Raw genomic sequence first — 17,981 nt, forward strand, 5'->3', positions numbered from 1 at the left:
TGCGAAAGTATGGAGGGAGGTCCAAGTCGCGGCCTTACAAATATCTGCCACAGGAACTCCCCAGGCCAAAGCAGATGTAGATGACTTAGCTCTAGTTGAATGAGCCCTAATACCCTCAGGAGGGGTCTTACCAGCCAGGGCGTAGCAGATCTTGATGGCAAGGATAATCCATCTCGACAAAGTGCGCTTGTACACTGCTCTTCCTTTTGAATGACCAACGTAGCCAATGAAGAGTTGATCATCAAAACGAAAGTCTTTAGTCCTGTCCAGATAAAAACTCACAGCCCTCTTCGGGTCCAGGCGATGGAGTCTTTCCTCCTCTTTGGAAGGATGTGGAGGAGGATAAAAAACAGGGAGAGTAACAGACTGCCCCAAATGGAACGGAGTAACAACTTTTGGTAGGAAACCAGCCCTGGTCCTAAGAACCATCCTTTCAGCATGTAATGTGAGAAAAGGGGGTTTAGAACTAAGAGCTTGGAGCTCACTCACCCTCCTTGCTGAGGTTATGGCTACAAGAAAAACCACCTTAAAGGACAACAGCCTCAACGGACAGTTATGTAGAGGCTCAAATGGGGACCCCATCAGAAAGGTTAAAACAAGATTAAGGTCCCACTGAGGCATTACAAAAGGAGTGGGAGGAAACATGTTTGTAAGGCCCTTAATAAACCTCAGAACAACCGGAGATTTAAATAGCGACGGTTGATCAGGAAGGCTTAGAAAAGCCGATAAGGCCGAAAGATAGCCCTTGACCGTAGCTACAACACAGCCTTGCTGAGCCAAGGAAAGGGCAAACTGGAGCACCTCCGAAAGATGTGCTTTTAAAGGGTCAATGGATCTCTCTCCACACCATTTTACAAACTTGGACCACCGGTAGGAGTAAATGGACTTGGTGGAGTGTCGCCTGGCCGATAAAATAACATCCACCACATCTGGCGGGAGAGAGAAGGAACTCAGGTTGCCCCGTTCAATCTCCAGGCATGAAGGTATAAGCTCTGGAGGTGGGGGTGTAGAACCTACCCCTCCGACTGCGAGAGGAGATCTGCCCTCAGAGGGAGACGGAGCGGAGGGCATGAGGAGAGGTGGAGAAGATCTGTATACCACACCCTTCTTGGCCAATCCGGGGCGACCAATATAACTTGGGCCCAGTCTTGGCGAACCTTCCTCAGAACCCGAGGAATCAAGGGTATGAGAGGAAACGCGTAAAGGAGTTGTGAGCCCCAACTCAACTGAAACGCATCCCCTAACGCCCCCTGCATCGGATACTGGAGACTGCAAAACGACGGGCAGTGCGCGTTCTCGCAAGTGGCGAACAGGTCCACCCAAAGGGTTCCCCACGTCCGAAAAACGTGACGAACCACCTCCGGATGGAGCCTCCACTCGTGGTCGGTGGAGAGCTGTCGACTGAGACTGTCCGCACGCACGTTCAGCACCCCGGCCAGATGATTTGCCACCAGACAAATCTGATGGTCCTGAGCCCAGGACCAGAGACGCAGAGCCTCTCTGCAGAGACAACGCGACCCCACTCCTCCCTGCTTGTTGACATACCACATCGCGGTAGTGTTGTCCGTCAGGACTTGAACAAACTGACCGCGAAGGGAAGGGAGGAAGGCCTTGAGTGCCAATTGAATCGCCCACAATTCCAGAAGGTTGATGTGAAGCAACCTCTCCTCTGGAGACCAAAGACCATTGATCTCCAGATCCCCCAGATGAGCACCCCACCCTAGGGTGGATGCATCCGTAATCACTGTGGCCACCGATGGAGGTAGATGGAAGGGCTTTCCTTGGGACAGGTTGCCCTCCACGCTCCACCAAGATAGATCCGCTGCAGCTTCTCCAGAGATCCTGATCGACTCCCTGAGATCTCCATTGTGCTGATACCACTGCCTGCGGAGGCACCACTGGAGCGCCCTCATGTGCCAGCGTGCATGGTTGACCAACAGTATGGAGGAGGCGAACAGACCGAGCAGGCGACGGACCTTCAGAACTGGAACAACTGCTCCATTGTGGAATAAAGGGACCATTTCCTGAATGTCGAGAATCCTCTGAGGAGGAGGGAATGCCCGACACACAGTAGTGTCCAGTACCGCCCCTATGAAAAGGCCGCGTTGAGAGGGCACCAGGTGAGATTTGGGCACATTGATCGAGAAACCCAAGTCGTTTAACAGCTGAGATGTTACCCGCAGATGACGCTGCACCATCTCTGGGGACTCTGCCTTCAGAAGCCAGTCGTCCAGGTAGGGGAAAACCGGAATCCCCGACCTCCTGAGATGAGCAGCTACCACTACCATCACCTTTGTGAAGACTCGAGGTGCGGTAGTAAGACCAAAAGGGAGGACCGCAAACTGGTAGTGTTGCGACCCAACCGTAAAACGGAGATACTTCCTGTGCGACTTCAGGATTGGAACATGGAAGTACGCGTCCTGCAAGTCGAGTGACACCATCCAGTCTCCTTGCTGCAACGCTTGAAGAACCTGCGCAAAGGTCAGCATCTTGAATTTCTCCTGTTTCAGGTAAAAGTTCAAGATTCTGAGGTCCAGAATCGGACGCAATCTGCTGTCCTTTTTGGGAATCAAGAAATACCGGGAGTAGCATCCCTGACCCCTTTCCTGCTCCGGAACCACCTCTATTGCACCCTTCTGAAGCAAGGCTAGAACCTCTTTCTGTAGGAGAAGCAGATGGTCTTCCGAGCAATAACCTTGGCAAGGAGGGTAAGGGGGAGGAAACTCCCGAAAGGGAAGGGCGTACCCAGTCTCTACGAGGTTCAAAATCCAAAGGTCTGTTGTAATAGATTTCCAACCCCGTAGAAAGTAGGACACCCGACCCCCCACAGGACTTACATGATCCGGGATGGGGGATCTAGGGCTGCTTCCCTGAAGCCTCATTGGGAGCAGAGGAGGAGGAAGAAGAGGGGTTGAGACCAGAACCTCTCCGACCCCTTTGCTTCCCTCTATATGACCTATAGAGGGGATTCTGTTGTTGCTGCTGCTGCTGCTGTTGGGGCTGTCGGAAGGAGCGAAAGGATGTTCTTCCGAAACCCCTAAACTTCCGAAAAGCTGAACCCCTAGCAGGAGCCTGCAGACCCAAGGACTTTGCCGTCAATCTGCTGTCCTTAAATCGTTGAAGGGCAGAGTCTGCTTTCTCCCCAAATAGTTTCTGTCCGTCGAATGGCAGATCAACCAACGTGGCCTGAACATCCGCCGAGAATCCAGAGGAACGGAGCCAAGCCTGCCTTCTTGCGGCTATAGACGACCCCATAATCCTCGCCACCGAGTCCGCCGTATCCAGCCCTGACTGGATCACCTGTCTGGCAGCTGCCTGAGTGTCCGCAACAACCTCCAAGAAGGACGACTTATCCCCCTCAGGCAACTTAGGGGCCAAAGATTTAATAGAGTCCATCAAGGCATGAACATAACACCCCAGCAGGCATGTGGCATTAGATGATTTCAGCGCCATACTTCCTGAGGAGAAGGACTTTTTGGCCGCCTGATCAATTTTCTTGGACTCTCTATCAGCTGGAGACTGTGGGAAAGCACCCGAAGCATGTTTTGAACAAGAAGCCTGCAAAACTAGGCTCTCCGGAGATGGATGTGTAGACAAAAAATCAGGATCCCCTGGTGCAACCCTGTACCTTCTTGCCACCTGTCTGGAAACCGCCGGAGATGAAAGAGGTTTCTTCCACACCTCCAAGACCGGCTCCAAGATGGCCTCATTGAAAGGCAACAACGGCTCCGAAGCTGATGACGGAGAATGCAACACCTCCGTAAGTAAGTTTGATTTGTACTCCACAGAGGGCAGCTGCAAATCTAAGAGATCTGCGGCCTTCTTAATCACCACATGATAGGGCGCCAATTCCTGAGGTGGAGAAGATCTAGCAGAAGTATGCTCCCACTCTGGGGTTGTATCCAAACCACTTGCTTCTTCAATTCCCTCAAACTCATCCAGAGAAGAGTCGACTTCACCTTCTTCCACCTCTGCTCTATATCTTCCTTCCTCCAAAACCCTCTGGACCTCCCTTCTCGATCGAATCCGGGGAGCCGGCGTCGTCGACGTCGTACGTGGCGTCGGTGGCGCCTGAGGTACCGGAGTCGGCGGCGCCATAGGTGGAGTCGGCGGCGCCATAGGTGGAGACGGCCGCGGCGTCGAAGAAGGTTCCGATGTCTGATGGTCCATCCGAAGTCGTGTCGGATCCCCAAACGGCGCCGGAAACTGCCACGAAGGCGCCATCTGCATAAAGGGCAAAAAGGGGGCCTGAGCATAATGCTGCGGAACCCCTAGCGTATACGCCATCGGACCCACGGGACCAGTTGGTGCTCCGGATGGGAAGGCCGCCCTATTAAATATACCATACATGGCATTCAGAAAATGCGTTGAATCGGTACCTGGAGCCGGGAATTGAGGATAAGGAACAGACCCTGTATCCCTTTGTGGAGTCTCCGGCGTCGGCTCTGCAGTGTCTTCCACCGGAGCCGCAGATTCATCAGGCACCGGAGCAGGCTCTTCCTGTTCTTGTTCATCCATAGAGACCTCCGACTCCACTCGAACCGGAGTCGACGCCTTAGACGGAGCCGGTGACTGCGTCGGGGACTGAGCTGGAGCCCGCTTCGGCGAAGGAGAACCTCTCGGACACTTCGAAGGAAAAGGAGAAGGAGAAGGTTACAAGTCCTTGCTTCGACGCCGACGGGGCGAAGTCAACCTCGACTTCCTGGACTTCGAGGTCCGACGTCGAGAAGAATGCTTTCTCTCTTTGTGATGCTTCTTCGACTTCGACGACCTCGAAGTCGACGACTCCCGCCTCGACTTCTCTTTTTTTCTCCCTCTCTTCTCCACACCGATCTTCTTCATAAAGAGCTTAGTCTTCCTCTCCTTCAGCTCCTTAGGATTCATCCTCCTACAGCACGCACAATCTTCTACTTCGTGGTCCGAAGAAAGGCACCACAAGCAGTCTTGATGCAGATCAGTCATGGACATCAGACCTCCACATTCCCTACAGGGCTTAAAGCCCGACTTCCTCGTCGAAGACATACCGAACTTTAAACAGTAACACCGCTAAACTACAAAGTAGCTAGAGAGCACTGGAAAAAACGGTTGCGCGTCGACCGCGCGGAAAAAAGGGAACTGACGTCATCACGCCGACGTGGGCTTCTTATGGCTCCGGTGACGTCGTACGGAGTCGCGAGCGGAGCCGATGCATTGTGACGTCGCCCACGTCGACGTGGAGTGCTGGGAAAGAAAAGTTCCGTGGAATGCTGGCGCAGGGGATATTCACAAGGTGAGGAATCCACTGGCAGATGTATCCATCAGAAATCCCGATCCCTCCCAGTACTCCCCTTCGTCCACTGGCTGTTGAAGAAGCCGTTAAGCAGGAGGTGCCCGGGGAAATGGGATAAACTCTCCACCTAGAATGGGAATTGAGGGTAATAAGACCAATCCAGGTCCGATGCAGTCCGGCGTCGTATCCGGCGCCGTCCTACCAGAGGCGGCGCTAAGGCCGGAGCAAGCAGCGTCACAGGGTATCGTGCCAGCATAGCTGAGGCCAAAGGTGGCGGCACGGGGGTAGAACCACCCCACGGGTCCACGGGGCCCAAAGGCGCTAAGGAGGGATCTGACATGGGAAACAAACGGCACATGGCTGACAGGAATTCCTGTATTTCTTCCTGCATCGCGTGCGGACCCAAGAAAGGTGGGTAGGCCGTAGGCAACGACGGAGGCTCCATCGGAGCCGCGGGGGAGTGATCACCCGCCCCCTCCACCGCGTCCCGCGACCGGTGAGGGGTAGAAATAGAGCGACGTCGCTTCTTCGACTTTTTAATGGTGCCTTGACTTACCTGTCCCCAAGTCCGACGAGCGATGGTGTTGGCTCTGCGACCGGTCCCTCGACCCCCCCCACGGGAACGGGACCTCGATCGGCACAGAACCAATTGCCGGGCCTCCAATAACTTTCGGGAATGCTCCGCAAACCTTTCGGCGCCATGGCCCGACAATCGGGGCACACATCGGGGTCATGGGCGTGCCCCAAGCAGAAGAGACACACGTCGTGCGGGTCCGCCAACGACATGTTCCAACGGCAGGCCCTACAGGACTTAAACCCGGCCATCCCTACTGCACCAGGAGTCGAGACTCGACAAAACAAGATAAACAAGTTCTCAAAAATAAAAAGTTAAAGTACCGCTCTCTCTCGGATCTGCGCTTGCTGGCGAGAAAAAAAAAAGAACTGACGTCAGCGCGTGTGGGCGTGTCTAAGTAACTCCGACGACGTCATCTCGGCAGCTATGACGTCAGCGACGTACGTGGAGCCGCACAACGACGCCTACCGACGCGCAGTGGACTGGTGACAAAAACTTTCTGGATCCAGTCTGACGCCTGGGGATATTCTAAGGTAAGGAATCTATTGTGAGAAAGTGCCATCTTTCTTGCATGGTATGCCCCCACTTTTTGCTGAATTGCTGAATGTACTTTGACTGAGTGTGCCCTGGACTCCTGCCAATCAGATGCCCAGGGCCTATGTTCCTTCCCTAAAAACCTCAAACCCAAATTGGCAAACCCTGGCCACATGTCAGCCCCTGGTAAATGGTACTAGTGACCAGGGAAGGCCTCTAAAGGTTGCAGCACTCATTGTGCCACCCTTAGAGGCCCTGTACCCTAACACACACACACTGCCCTTGCAGGCTGAGTGTCTGGGTACAAGACAAAACAAAGAGTAGACATGGCACACATCCCTGTGTGCCATGCCCACCACCTAAACTTCCCTGGCATACATCAGCCACCCCTCTAGCTGGGTGCCCTATGCCAGTGGTGTGGGCACAGGAGCATGAGCCCTGTGCCCTTACAGTACCCAGGTCCCTTCCTGGGCGCTGTAAGTGCGGTGCTGCCATTTAAGAGTACATGGTGCTGAGAGCTCGTCAAACACAAACTCCACAGCACCATAATGGCAACACTGAAGACTGAGAAGTTTGGTAGTGATGCCAGTGTGGGATTTAATGTACAAAGCACCACAGAGGGCATCTTAGAGATGCCCCCTGAAACCTAACCTACAATCCACATCTGGTCTGAGAGGCTGCCTAGGCTGCCACACAGCAGACATGTTGCTGGACCCCTGGGTAGGAGAGCCCCCGCTCTCCTGGGCCTGCAATAATGTACATCCTGGGCGAGGTGCTAGGTCTCCTCCCCCAGGATGGGCAGGGGGAAGCTTCAAAGACATGCCGCCTCTGTGAGCTTCCCCATGCCACTTGCTGCCCCCACTCTGGCGGGAAGCCTGGCTGGAAACCCCAGATAAGGACAGGGGATGTGCCAGCCTGCCAAACCCACCCCTCAGGTGGGGAGGTGAGGTGAAGCACATCTCCGGGCCCTCGCCATCTTGAAGATGGGAGGCCCTGCCCAATCAGGACTAGGCTACTGCCCCCCTCCCACAGGAGAGTGGCAGAATAGGGGGTGTACCCAACCCAGGACAGGGACCCATTGGTCCCTGCCCTTTACCTACCTGTAACGCCCCTAAATATAGTATTTAGGGGCACCCTGAACCTTCTTCCTTAGATTCCAGATTCCGAAAAACAAAGAAGAGCAAGAAGAAAGAAGACCTGCCATGCAGCTGCTAAGAAGAGGAAGACACCAACTGCTTTGGCCCCAGCCCTACCGGCCTGTCGACCCTCGAACCTGCTCCTGCTACGTCCCCGGCACCTCTTGTGGCCAGCGACCTCACAAACCCCGGGGGACCTGGCTACCTTTTGGCTCTAAGCACCTGGGACTTCCATGAGCAGAGGCTCTGCTCAAAATCAGCTTCTAATCCCTGGCATCAGCCCGGAACCGCAAACCCTGCACACTCTGCACCGGCCAAGCCTGGCCTGTGCCGGAGTGAACAAAGACCCTGAGGACGTCCCCCCGGCGACTGTGACCCCAAATCCAGCACCCAAGGACTCACCTCGATGCTCCTGACGACGTCTGCAGCCTCAGAACCAGGTACCCCCCCAACCGCGATCAACAGAGGGAAAGATTTTCCGACAACAAAAGGCACCCCTGCACAAGGGGCCCTACGGCCCCCTGTTCCCAACTCCTGGGTACCTACCTATCCTCCAACTACCCAACTTACCTCTCGAAGTGGTGGTGGCACCTGAAGAATCTTCGTCCCCGAGCTTGCAGCCTTTGTTCAACCAGGAGCTTTCCGATTGAAATCCATTGAGCGCCCGAAGGCTCAAAAGCACCCTGCACCCAGCCGCCCGAGTGGCCCTGGCAGTGTAACCTCTACACCTAACTACTTCCCCATTTGCCCTGAGCAAGTGACCAGGAGCCCAGCTCCCACAGCTGCGTGGCCTGCTAGTCAGCAGCCACCAACCAAGGCCCCACTGCCTCCCATAGGATAACATTGGGCCTAACTCACTCTGCACCTGGCTGCCCCTGTGCCACTGAGGGTGTAACAACTGTACTTACCTGACCCTGGGAGACCCCTGAGTCTGTGCCCAGAACCTTAACTCTGCCAGTCGAGTACTTACCCAAAAGCCGATAACTCACTTTTCTTCCATAGGGTAACATTGACTGGCTTCTTCTGAAATTTCTTCTAAGTGTGGAGTTTCTAAAACTTAAAATATTCACCAAAAATCAACCGAGTAACGAAAACGAAAATACTCACCTGCGATTAGGAGAGGTCCCAGTGCTGGATCTTGGTGCCCAGCACTGACCCTAAAATGTAACTACAACCATGCTTACCGCTAACTCAATTTAATCATTGACTGTTTTTCTGTGAAATTTCTTCTGTCGATTTTTGCAAACTACAAATATTCTTTAAAAATCGTACCAACTGTGAAAACGTAATTACTTACCTGTTTTAGACAGAGGTCCCAGTACTGAGTCTAGGAACCCAGTACTGGATTACAAAAGTAACGAGAACATACTATACCTGCAACTTGAATTTTCTCCCATAGGGAATCATTGACTGTTTTCTATGAAATTTCTTCTGTCAACTTTTAAAATAGCAAAATATTGCCTAAAAATCACAACAGTAACTAAGTTGACTTTTATCACTTGTTTCTAAGAACTGTCCCAGGACTGAATCTAGGATCTAGTCCTGGAGTTACAAAAGTAATCCTGAAAGTAATCTATTGCAAATGAATATGCTACTTACCAGTATGCATCTGTTCTTGGCATGTAGGGCTGCTGACATTCATATCTGTGCATAGATCGCCGCCTAGTGTTGGGTCCGGATGCTTGCACGTTGTTGTCCTGGAAGAGTCTTCGAAGTATCCTTGGATAGGTGACTCCTCCCCTGGACTACAGTGCGCATGGGCATCCTCTCCATCCTCAGATTGTTTTTTTCCGCCATTGGGTTCGGATGTGCTATCTTAGCTCAAGTTAGGAAAATATTTTGTCGAGGCCAAAAGGCCTTTAGTTCGCGTCGGTACTGTTTATCGATCGGGTTTCGATACAATCTTGTTAGTTTACTAACTTTCAGCACCGACTTTTTTTGCATTTACCTGTCCATCGACTTCGACGATGGAATCGAGGACGCCGTTCAAAAGGTGTCCGGTATGCAATGCGAAGTACCCACACATCGACGTCCATCCGGTGTGCAACAAATGCCTTTCGCCGGACCACGACGAATCGACATGCATGGCCTGTGCCCGGTTCCGTTCCAAACTTAAATACTCTTTGAGCTTTACATACTATTAGAAGAAAGACCTCAAAGGTAAGGCTAGACAGACAAATGGCCCATCCATCATCCTACCCTACTTATATTTAATTATTCTTTATATTTATATCATAGTGTAATTGCATTTAAGACTATCATTACATTGCATTCCAAACGTAAGAGCACCATCAGATAGCATGGGCAGAAACAAGGCTGAATGTGTCCTGAGAAACCTATTGAGCCCATACAACATATCATCTAAAAGCAATTCCTGCATCCGTGGATCTGGCCATTGCATTCACTGAGTTCAAAGTTGATTGTCACGGATCACTGGACTCTCAATATAATTTTAAAATAATTACTCTAACACAGGCTGTAAACTGTGTCACAAACTGGCCATGGACATTTTGTTCATCTTCTACAATGCAAGGAAAGTCCATGCCCAAAGGTAGACTGAACAGCTGGCATCGAGGATCAGACTCCCAGAGATGAGGAGCTTACTGCCCAAGTGTCTAACTTTTTTGAATCTCTGTCCAGGTGCACTAAAGGCAATGTGGTCTTTTGCCCGAAAGACCTGACCAGCCTTTCCAGAATATGGTAAACTTTGAGAAATCTGTAGGGACAGAATAGTGTTTCTGTCCACCTATCACTCCACTACTGAAGCAGAAGAGGGCAGATCCCAAAGTCAAAAATATGAATCATGGAAAGGAAGCAAGAGTTCTGGCTTCAACTGCCAGAAAATAGGATTTCTGTGAGAAGATTTGTTCTAACATTCTGATTGAAAGACAAATGTTCAATGCCTTTGCTATTTTGAACACTACTGTGCCAAGTAAGGATGACTCCAGGGAAGGTCGCGTTGGCAATACCGGTGAACCGGATCTGGGAACATTGCGGCGTCGTGGCCGGAGCCGGCAGCATCGAACCAATGGGGCCCCTTCAGACTCCACGGGGCCTGAAGGCTCACCTGCGGGGTCGTTCCACTCAAATACATGGTGCATGATTTCGTAAAACTCTTATTTGAACGGGAGTCGCCCCGGCTCCTGCAAAGGGGGGGTGGAGCGGGGACCAGAAGTGGACTCTGGCTCCGCAGAAACGTGCCTAGAGCGTTGGTGCTCCTTACCTCTCTCAACGACGGACGCCAGTTGAGGTGAAGACAAAGTCCGCTTGGACGCCTTCTTCTTATGCCTCTTCCCCGAGTGTCCCAAGAACCTCAAATCGGAGGAAGAGGACTTCGGGCTCCATGGGCGGTCCCGCAACCACCTCTTCTTCGATCAAGACCGTGACCTCCTTGGAGTCCCGCTTGACGGTGTTGACTGCCGGGCCACGAGTAACTTCATCGCCCGCGCCCTCAAGGTCTTCGGAGCCATCGCCCGACAGTCCGAACACTACTTCATAAAGTGGCCGTGCTCGAGACACCACAGACATACGCGGTAGGGATCAGTGACCGAAATCATGCGGGAACAAGTCCCGCACGGCTTGAAACCTGTCTTCCTCGAAGACATCCCTCGCACACTAAGTCATAAAATCTCCAAAAGTCGATAAAAAGCCTGCCAGAAAGTGGCAGAGGGGTAGCCATTCCCAGGTCGGCGCTATCTGGCGCGGAAAGAAAATAACGGATGTACGCACACCTGGGTGGCTCCTATATAGGCACCGCAACGTCATATCCAACGCTACCAATGCCAACGACGTCACACAGAGCTGACTGGAGCCACTCAACGTTGCGCACAAGGGGTATTGCTTAGCATAAGTTTCCATATCTAGCCTGACGCCTGGGAAATTCAAAGGTAAGGAATCTGCAGCTAGAAGTCTCTATCAGATTAGGTATTTCGTCACTTTGAAAATAATAAACTGCAGTCCCACCTCTAACAACTGCAAAAGGTAGTTGTCAGGAAGAACTCAACATAAGTCCTTTGTTAAGAAGGCTCGCATGGAATTTCTAAAGGAAGCGCCATCTCCACCATACTCACTTCAGTGTCTCGGTTTCCACCTTCCAATATTCTCCCACTGTCAGGGGAAGCTATCCACGCCATCCATCTTGTGCCACGCTAAACCAGTAAAGTATACAAAAATCTGGTGGATGGAATGGTTGAAATAATCTCAGCCACTGATAATTATTCAAGAAACCTCCCAGTCTATTGTTATTCTGCACACCATGCCACTTCAGTTTGGAACCAGTTATATGTATATCAGTCTTTACATGGCTCCAATGAGAACAATTCAGCCCAAACTGCCAAGCCAGGTCCCCCCTGAATCGGAATACAAGCAACCCAGGACCGGTTTCACCCTAGGTTCTAGGGACCCAGGACGAGTCTTAGGTTGCTTATATTCTGGTTCAGGGAGGACCTGGATTGGCAGTGAGGACTGGAATGTTACCCCGAGGAGCAGTGTCAGATCTGATTTGCATTTGCCTGGGTATCAACTAAGGTGGTGGGCGAAAAATTGTGGATTAGTATGTAACCCCAAATGATGGACTGGGAAGTGGGCAAGTGACTGCCAGAGGCAGAGCGCAATTCAAGTATTTCATTCATCAGCTTGTTGATGTTGCATGCGAACCCAGGGCAGCTAAAATGGATCACACTGGCCCCAGTACTCAGACAAACACAGAGTTATACTACCCTACATGTGACGCACACCATACATACACACAGTTGATATTTATACAGAAAGTCAGCGCAAGGTTCTCGGTTACATATAACAGAAGAACATTTGAGAAGAGGATCAGTGAACCATGGTCTGCAGGATACAGTGAATAAGGTCAGAACATATTACAAATTCAAGCTGTAACCACTGCTTTACCTCATGTACCCAGGGCATGGGCAGTATTCCACTGCCATCATATGATGGCGCACATGGTGCACCCCTCCAGATCACAGGATAGGTCCTGGACCTCACACTATCATGGACAGGGCTTGGCCTTTGTGCACACACTTCGTTAGCATGATACCAGGGGGGGGGGGGATAGAACAAATACAGTCAGGCACCTAGGGAAGGGAATAATAAACAAACCATGCAGGGGACATGCCTATCCCAACACTTAGTTGCAATTTTGTGTATTCTGAGGAGGTACAGTACAGGGTAATGTAGACCAGACTAGTGAGGACCAGTCTGGGAAGCATGGCAGTATGTATTACATAGTGGAGGGAGAGTTTTAGTTTGGAAGAACAGCAGTGTTGGGTGTTAGTGGGGGTGGATGGAACATATCATTTCTTATTTTGCTCCTTGTTGTACCAAGTGGGCTACCAGGGGAAGGTTTTGAACTACACAGTTGTTATAACAGTGCCAAGACATGTAATAAGAGCAGAGAGGGAGAGAAAGAAAGAGGCACAAACAAAATGCAGCCTGGATGTTAAACTGTTTGGATGTGATTTTAATGATAGGAGTTTACTATTTAGTTTGGGGATCTGACATAACACAATTCTAGCTTCAATAAGCCGGTCAGTGTTAAACTGACAGCCTTTCATTACAGCAGAGGCAACACATACAAAAGGTGTTGCACACATCTTTCAGGCGATTTGACTGAATCCGGATTAGAGAATCCAGGATGGGAGGAGGAAGAGAACAGGAGTATAAAACTGGGACTATATTACAAATTATATTTTATAATTTTTCAAGTTTTGTAAGGCAGGCAAGGAAATTGATAAAGAAACTGACCCCCTTGCTCCACAGTGGGGTAGATAATTGGGGTGCAATGTGCCCTCACACCTATGGACTTGGAGCCACTGCATCTGGTGCATTACTGACAGCTACACCACTGTACAAAACAGCAGTTTCAGGCATAGATATGCACAGCTATGCTACAACCTCTCTACACCCTGCGAGTACTACAGTGCCACAAAAGAAAACTGCAAACAAAAAAAGCAACAGGCTACCACTTATGAAAGATGCACTTTGATGATGGCAGCCATCTGATGTAAACCATTGTCAGCAACCTTTACTGTCCACGTATAAGGACACAAGAGGATGCGTGATATATCATCTTCTGAAAGTTTACCTGGTGGATGATTCTGTGCTGTTTCCTTTATACAAAGGATTGTGCAGTAGTCCATCTATGAATTTAACACTTTGCAGGCTCATACAATCAATGTGCTCACATCATGCTCACTTACTGCTCGGAGTCTGCATTCTTTTCTTTCTGTCGTTGAATTCCTAATGTCAGTTGTTCTGAAGTGAGCTTTGGCAGGTTTGCAGTTTGTGCTTCTGACATCTGAATCAAAACAGCAATCTCTACACATTTCTCTGGGATCTATCAGTAGATGAAAAACAGAACAAATTACCCACTTGTAGCAAGTTCTGTGCTGTTAGTCCTATGCCCTCTGCATTCAGAACGTGTAAGAATCTCCAAAACTTAATGATTGGTATGATAAACCCATTTTACAACTGGACAAAAAACGGTCAAGCATTGAAACACCACCTCATGCCTGCATCTATGTCACCTATGTGAATTTTCATTGAGTAGTTCTTCAACACCCGCAGAATAGTAGGACAATATTTCACAAGAACTAGAGCTGGCACAAAACAAATGTTTGCCATGAGTAGAGGGGGCTTTAGACTAACAGTACAGAAGTTACAACATGTGTGTAACTTATTCTTAGGACTATGTCCAGCCCCCTCCGTTCGCAAAGCAGAAATTAATAGCAGGTAGATGATAATTAGATACAGATCAAACTGATCAGGAAAATAAAATGTTTATGAATGTTGTAAAACCGGCCTGCATTTCATAGAATCGGTGTCCATGGGATAGTGGTTACACGCAGCATTCAGGGGCCAATATGGTCACAACACTACCTTACTAGATGCATGAAAATTGACAGTGAATGAAGCTATGCTGGTTCTCATGAAGGTCAATTCAGCAAATGGCCAGGGATAGCGGATGTAATATCACGCCTTTTGACCTCTGCGTTCACTCACACACATGCTTAAACGTACATACACAATCATACACACACTCCTAACACACAAACACATTCACCTGCACGTATGCACACAACATACATTTAAAAGCATTTGTTACTTACCTAAGATGCCAGGAAGGGTCTTATTCCACCTAATTATACTTCATTTTTATTACACTAATAGTGAATATTATGATTCACTATTAAAGTTTAAAAAAAATCCTGACAAAAAACAAGGATATTGGAGCCCCAATCTATATTCATAAAGACCAGCTGCGCCTGTGTTCTTGGCACTGATTTGCCACCTCTTAGGTTTGAGATTTGGGGTTGCAAATGCAGTGCCAGGGGTCACAGATCTAGCCAGGGATTACCAAATTGCTCAAAGACACACTGCACCACCTCAAGATGAAGACACCACTCATGGTCTGCAAGATGGAATCTGTTAAATGTATCCACTCTGCTATTCAGAGAGCCCACCAAGTGGCTGACAAGCAGGAATGTTCCGGTCACTTCCAGGTGCGTAACACCTCCAGACATAGGACCAAGGACTCCATTCCGCCCTGCGTGTTGCATTGCCACATAGTTGTTGTGAGGCCCTGAACCAAACTCAATTTGATGGACAGAGGAAAGGCTTTTAGAGCCAGATGGACTACTTAAGCTGCAAAAGACTACTATGAAGCTGGCTCTTCATCAGAGACCATAGGCCTCTGAATTCCACCTTTCCCAAATGGTACCGCAACTCAGCAGTGATGCATCTGTCACCACCTTGAACTCTGGGTAAGGGAGGAAGAGTGACTTGCCTCAGGTTAGGTCGGCGTCCATCAGCCACTACAGCAAATCCTGCTTCAAAATTCCTCAATATCGAAAGGATCTCTGATGTTGGGTCCACTGGGGTCTGAGGTTCCACTGCAAAATGAGGAGGATGCATGAGACCAGGAGACTAAGAAGCCTCAGAGTCATTCTCACTGAAACCCACAACTGATCAGTATGGATCAAGATCATATTCAGAATGGACAAAACTGCCCCAAAGAAATGAATTATTTGCTTGGAACTCAGGTGGGACTTCAGCTTCTTGATGGTGAAACCTAACAATTTCAGGACTCAAATCTTTGTCTGGAGATGATGTACAACTGACTACTGCAAGCCTGCCTTAGCATCCAGTCATCAAAATATGGGAATACATTTAAGCCCAGCCTCAAAAAATGAGAGGCTACCATTGTTGTCACTTTTGGGAACACAAAAGATAAGGCCAAATGAGAGCATGGTAAACTGAAGGTGTTCCTAGGCTACTTTGAACTGCAGGTAACGCTTGTGAGGCTGCATGATGGGTGTATGGAATAAGTGTCCTGCAAGTCCAAGGACACCATCCAGCCTACTGGGTCTAAAGCAAACAAGATCAGAGCCAGAGTGAACATTCTGACCCTGTTACTCCTCCAAAGTTGGGGGGGGAACAAAATAACATTTGGCCTACGACAATGACTTGGTTGTCCTGTCACAAAGCCAAAAGGATGACAACATCAATTAAATCAATTGAATAAATAAAACTTGGAGAATCTGTCCAAAACGAAAGTCATGACTTTTGGGAAGCAAACTAAATTGTGGGGTGGGTGCTAGGAGATACTACAATCAAAATAATGAAACAATACGACTTTCTTGGAGTGATATTTGACAGCAAGATATCATGGTCAAACCATCTTGCTATTAGAAAACTGAAGTCAACGATGTTCACCAAATAGGTCCTAAGATTTGCAAACGTGTACGGCGGCGGGAAAGCAATTAGACCATTACTGAAAGCGTTAAACATGAAATGTATTCCATATCTGCTGTATGCATCTCCCGCGTTGAACTGCAAGACCATTTCCAGTCTTGATAAACATTTTATGAAACGTGTATGCAACCTACTGCACCTTCGCACAGCAACCCCCCACTGTGTGTGTCATAAGACTAATGTACGAGTTACTTACCCTCGGTAACGATGTATCTGGTAGAGACGATTCTAGCCGCAGATTCCTTCAAGTAGAATTATCCCCAGGCGTGAGACTGGATCCGGAAACTTTTTTGCCACAGCATCCTTGCGTGCCGGGGGCGGGGCGACATCACGTGACTCCGCCCAGGCGTCGTCCGCATACGCGACGTCAGCGAGGTCACATAAGACCCGCCCCGGGATGACTGTTCTGTTTGCCATCAATGTTAGTTACCTGGTATGAGAAACCAGGCAAAAGCTGCTCAGAGGGAACTAGCCTATGGGCCACCATAGTGATGCTAGCTCCCGTGTCTCTGTAGGCCTCAGCTTTTCTACCATTGATGTAGGGCTCCTGTCTGTACCTACCCAAAGTGTTGGGACAGGCAGTGAAGTTGGCAAACCCCATGCCACCATCACAGACAAGAGTAGCTGCTGTAGGGGAATTGGCTAAGCCAGGGTCCCCCTGTGTTCCCCAAGAAAACCCAACCAAATTTTTGGGGGCACTCCCACCACCTGGGGGATTACTGCTGACAGTAATAGGTGGTGTGACAGGAGTAGTTGGAGGAACAGTTTTGTTTTTAGCCTTTGGGCAACTGCTGTCAGTTTTCCAATGCCAAGGAGTTTTACACTCATGGCAGTAAGGCTTTTTAACTGTGGTAGAGGAGGGAGCTTGGGACCCACCACCCTGTGTGGAGTTTTGGGGCCCTGAGGAAGATTTCTCTTTTGTTTTATCCCCACCCTTCTTTTGAGGCTTGGTGGTATCTTTCTTTTGGTCACCACCCTGATTTTTAGGCCTATTCCTGGTCATGACCCATTTATCTGCCCTCTTTCCTAATTCTTGGGGAGAGGTCAAATCTGAGTCTACCAGGTGTTGATGGAGAAGCTGGTTTTGACAATTATTAAGGATCTGCTCCCTCATAATCAAGTTGTACAATCCTGTATAGTCCTGCACCTTGCTGCCAGTTAACCAACCTTCCAAAGCCTTAGTGGCACAATCCACAAAATCAGACCAGTCCTGTGTCTGTGTCTTCTGGGTGTCTCTGAACAACAACCTATATTGCTCAGTGGTTAAGCCAAGCCCACTCTTCAGGACTTTGTAGTTGTCAGCATCCTCATCACTAACTGTGAGGAGCTTGTCTCTACCTTTGTCAGAAAAGGAGAGCCACAAGATAGCTGCCCACTGACTCTGGGGTACCTGCTGTACTTTGCAGGCCCTCTCCAAAGCAGTCATCCCCTTGTGGATGTCATCCCCATTCTTGTATGGGGGGACTATCTTGCTTAGGTTTCTATGGTCATAAGACCTACTGCCACCAGTGGGTTCTGACCCACATAATTTTTGCTCTCTGGCCAGAGCAAGCTTCTCTTTGGCAAGGGCAAGTTCTTCCCTTTCAATCCTCAGATTGGCTTCCTTCATTCTGGCCTCATGCTCTCTCCTTTGGGGGGGGAAGTCATCCCCCTGTGGGATGAAGCATTGGAGCTTCTTGAGTGATAGGAGTGGAGAGAGTCCCCT

General features: G+C 49.6%; 1 protein-coding gene across 2 annotated transcripts in view; it reads right to left on the reverse strand.

The window, feature by feature from the left end:
- PSME4 (proteasome activator subunit 4) overlaps window positions 1-17,981 on the reverse strand; it is a 1,714,764-nt gene that overhangs the window by 982,598 nt on the left and 714,185 nt on the right. For both annotated transcript variants that reach the window (XM_085612595.1, XM_085612594.1), the window contains one exon: window positions 13,723-13,859. In XM_085612595.1, the coding sequence (XP_085468721.1) occupies window positions 13,723-13,859 (137 nt within the window). The remainder of the gene's footprint in view (window positions 1-13,722; window positions 13,860-17,981) is intronic.

This window comes from Triturus cristatus, chromosome 6, assembly GCF_964204655.1.
Source record: "Triturus cristatus chromosome 6, aTriCri1.1, whole genome shotgun sequence".
In the NCBI taxonomy this organism is placed as follows: Eukaryota; Metazoa; Chordata; class Amphibia; order Caudata; family Salamandridae; genus Triturus; species Triturus cristatus.